At 39.5% G+C, this 2,587-nt stretch overlaps 1 protein-coding gene across 1 annotated transcript; it reads left to right on the top strand.

Moving 5' to 3' along the window:
* The first annotated feature begins 335 nt into the window (after positions 1-335).
* Positions 336-1,548, top strand: LOC119891376 (hydroxycarboxylic acid receptor 2-like). The gene has a single exon (XM_038702977.1). The coding sequence runs from the start codon at positions 383-385 to the stop codon at positions 1,346-1,348; it is 966 nt and encodes a 321-aa protein (XP_038558905.1). The 5' UTR covers positions 336-382; the 3' UTR covers positions 1,349-1,548.
* Positions 1,549-2,587: the final 1,039 nt, after the last annotated feature.

Here is a 2,587-nt window from a genome sequence, read left to right as displayed (position 1 = left end):
CAGGTTGACTTCCAGGCAAGGTTGGACGTTATTTGAGTGGATTGTTTTTAACTGAATATTAATGCAATAATATAATGAAATTATTAGTGGTTGTTATATAACGGTGAATGAGGTTCCACATGCATGGGTATTGTGAACAGATCATGTTCATTAGCTGTTGTCCCCTCTGATTAATTGTTATAGCTTTCTAGACAAATATATAAAGCTTGGGTAATAGAGATATCTAAGTTTGTGTGTTCATGTGAAAAGCAGAACCCTCTGGCTTCCTGTCAATGCCAAAACCACAAACACTTTTTTGTTTAGACGTTTCCCTTTAAAGAACGCAGACAGTCCTCCTGGGGTTGTTTCTATCTGCAGCCGGCAAGACAGCACGTAACTCAACATGAAATGCAATTTCACTGGGACTGTGCTGACCAATGTGCTCCCTCCACTGTTGATAATACAGTTTATTTTGGGACTCCTTGGAAATGGTTTGGCTCTCTGGGTCTTCTGCTTCCACCTGAAGCCCTGGAAGAGCAGCACGGTGTTGCTCTTCAACCTGGCGATGGCTGATTTCCTGCTCAACATTGCCTTGCCTTTCCGTGCCAGCTACTACATCTCTGAGATCCACTGGATGTTTGGTGGCACTATCTGCAACATCTGCCTCTTCATGTTGGCAATGAACCGCAGCGGAAGCACACTCTTCTTGATGGCTATCGCTGTGGATAGGTACATGCGTGTTGTGCATCCCCATCATCCCATCAACTCTCTGAGTGTCTCCAAAGCCATGTGCGGAGCACTCGCACTCTGGTTGATCACCATCTCAATGACAGCTCAAGTCTTCACTTTGAAACACATCAATACAACCTACTGTGAGAGCTTCATGGTTGAGACTGAAAATAATGTGACCTGGCATAAGTTTGTGTTTCTCTTTTCCTTCTTAATGCCTCTGCTTGTGATTCTCTACTGCACAGTGAACATTATTTGCCACCTGAGAGGGAGACAGTTGGCCCAGCATGCTAAGATTAAGAAGGCTCTGTGCTTCATTATAGTGGTGGCGGTGGTCTTCATTATTTGCTTCCTCCCGAGCAACATTATGCTGCTGCTGATATGGATCAAGACCCTCCAGCTTCGCACCCTCCAAAAAACTCAAATCTGCCTGGCCCTGGATGACCTGACCGTCGCATTTTACATCACCATTAGCCTGACCTATCTCAACACCGCATTGGATCCTGTGGTCTACTACTTCTCCAGCTCTACCTTCAAGAACATCTGCAGGAAAGCTCTTCATCTGTCCTATGCAGACGCTGCTGAAAGTACAGAGAAGAAAACTCGAGAAACAGGCTCCCAGTCGCTCAGCCAGCTGTGATCACAAAGCCAAAAAGCAAAGAGATAATTGAGATGGGTGCAACATTTTAATTAAAAGAGACACGATTCTCCCAAAGATGTCACGTAAGTGCTAGAGCCAGCAAGATGTTTTTTTGCCCTTCTCTTATACATTAAGTTATCTAGCAGATATTGGCTGCACTTTAAAAAGGTTTTGCTCTTGCACAATATATGCAATGTTATTTTTATATAACGGCCTGCACTTTTCTAAATATTTCTTTTGGACAACATAAGCTATTTTAAAGCTATGATGCAAATGTACAAAATATTTTGTTCAAACTTCACCTCAACTCTTTAAAATGTTTCTTCATACCTCATATGAACAAAATAAATTTTCATAATTATGAGAAAACTGTACCATAATTATGGAAAAACATATAACCGTTATAAGAATGTCACGTGAAGTCGCACAGCTTTTACATATCAGGTGATCTATGATCATAATGATATATTCATATTCATCAGATGTGAAGGTAATTATTTTCGTTTTAATTAAAATGCTTTTTCTTTGGTCAATGCAGTGTCCTCCCTGTAGAAGCAAGTAATAAAGATTTTTATCCTCATCATAGAGATGTGGCGTGTTTTTTCCTGGATAATTTAATTTTACTCATAGTTAACACAGAGTGCATGCAGGCTCTTACATATAGAAGTCACTACAATAATTTAGTACCATAAATAAAATAAATGAAGGATTTATATTTAAATACTTGAATCTTGCTATAACTGCATGACAGAAATGGCATAATGTCATATAACACAAGCACATTACATTAAAATGTGCAGTAGTCTGGTCAAAATGGCCATATCCAATATAGAAATACACAATATATATTATAAAATTTGGACGCTTGCTTGTTTGTTACATGTGGCCTTTTTAATAAATAGTTTCTGGTTGTCCTTTGTAGAGGACAACCACTCGCTTGATTATTAGCGAAATCTTCACTGAAGGGGAAAAAGTCATTACACTAAATACTAATTTGATTCACATGAATGAGTGAACAGCACAGCACACAACTGTGTGACTACAACATTTAACACTAAAACTTTCACACCTCCTGTTTGGCAGCAGATGACCACTTTTACACAGCTAATACTTCTATGTCTAAGTATAGATAGTAAAAATGTGTTGGTTTCCCTGAAATATGGTTCATACAACAAACACCTCCTCCCACATCCCACATGTTTCTCAAAAAGCCACCGAATCAGACGGCTACCAAAGAGT

This window comes from Micropterus salmoides, unplaced genomic scaffold, assembly GCF_014851395.1.
Source record: "Micropterus salmoides isolate LMB-PRFRI ecotype aquatic unplaced genomic scaffold, ASM1485139v1 Ms_hic_scaffold_7, whole genome shotgun sequence".
Classification (NCBI taxonomy): Eukaryota; Metazoa; Chordata; class Actinopteri; order Centrarchiformes; family Centrarchidae; genus Micropterus; species Micropterus salmoides.
This window is presented reverse-complemented; position numbering and strand designations above follow the sequence as displayed.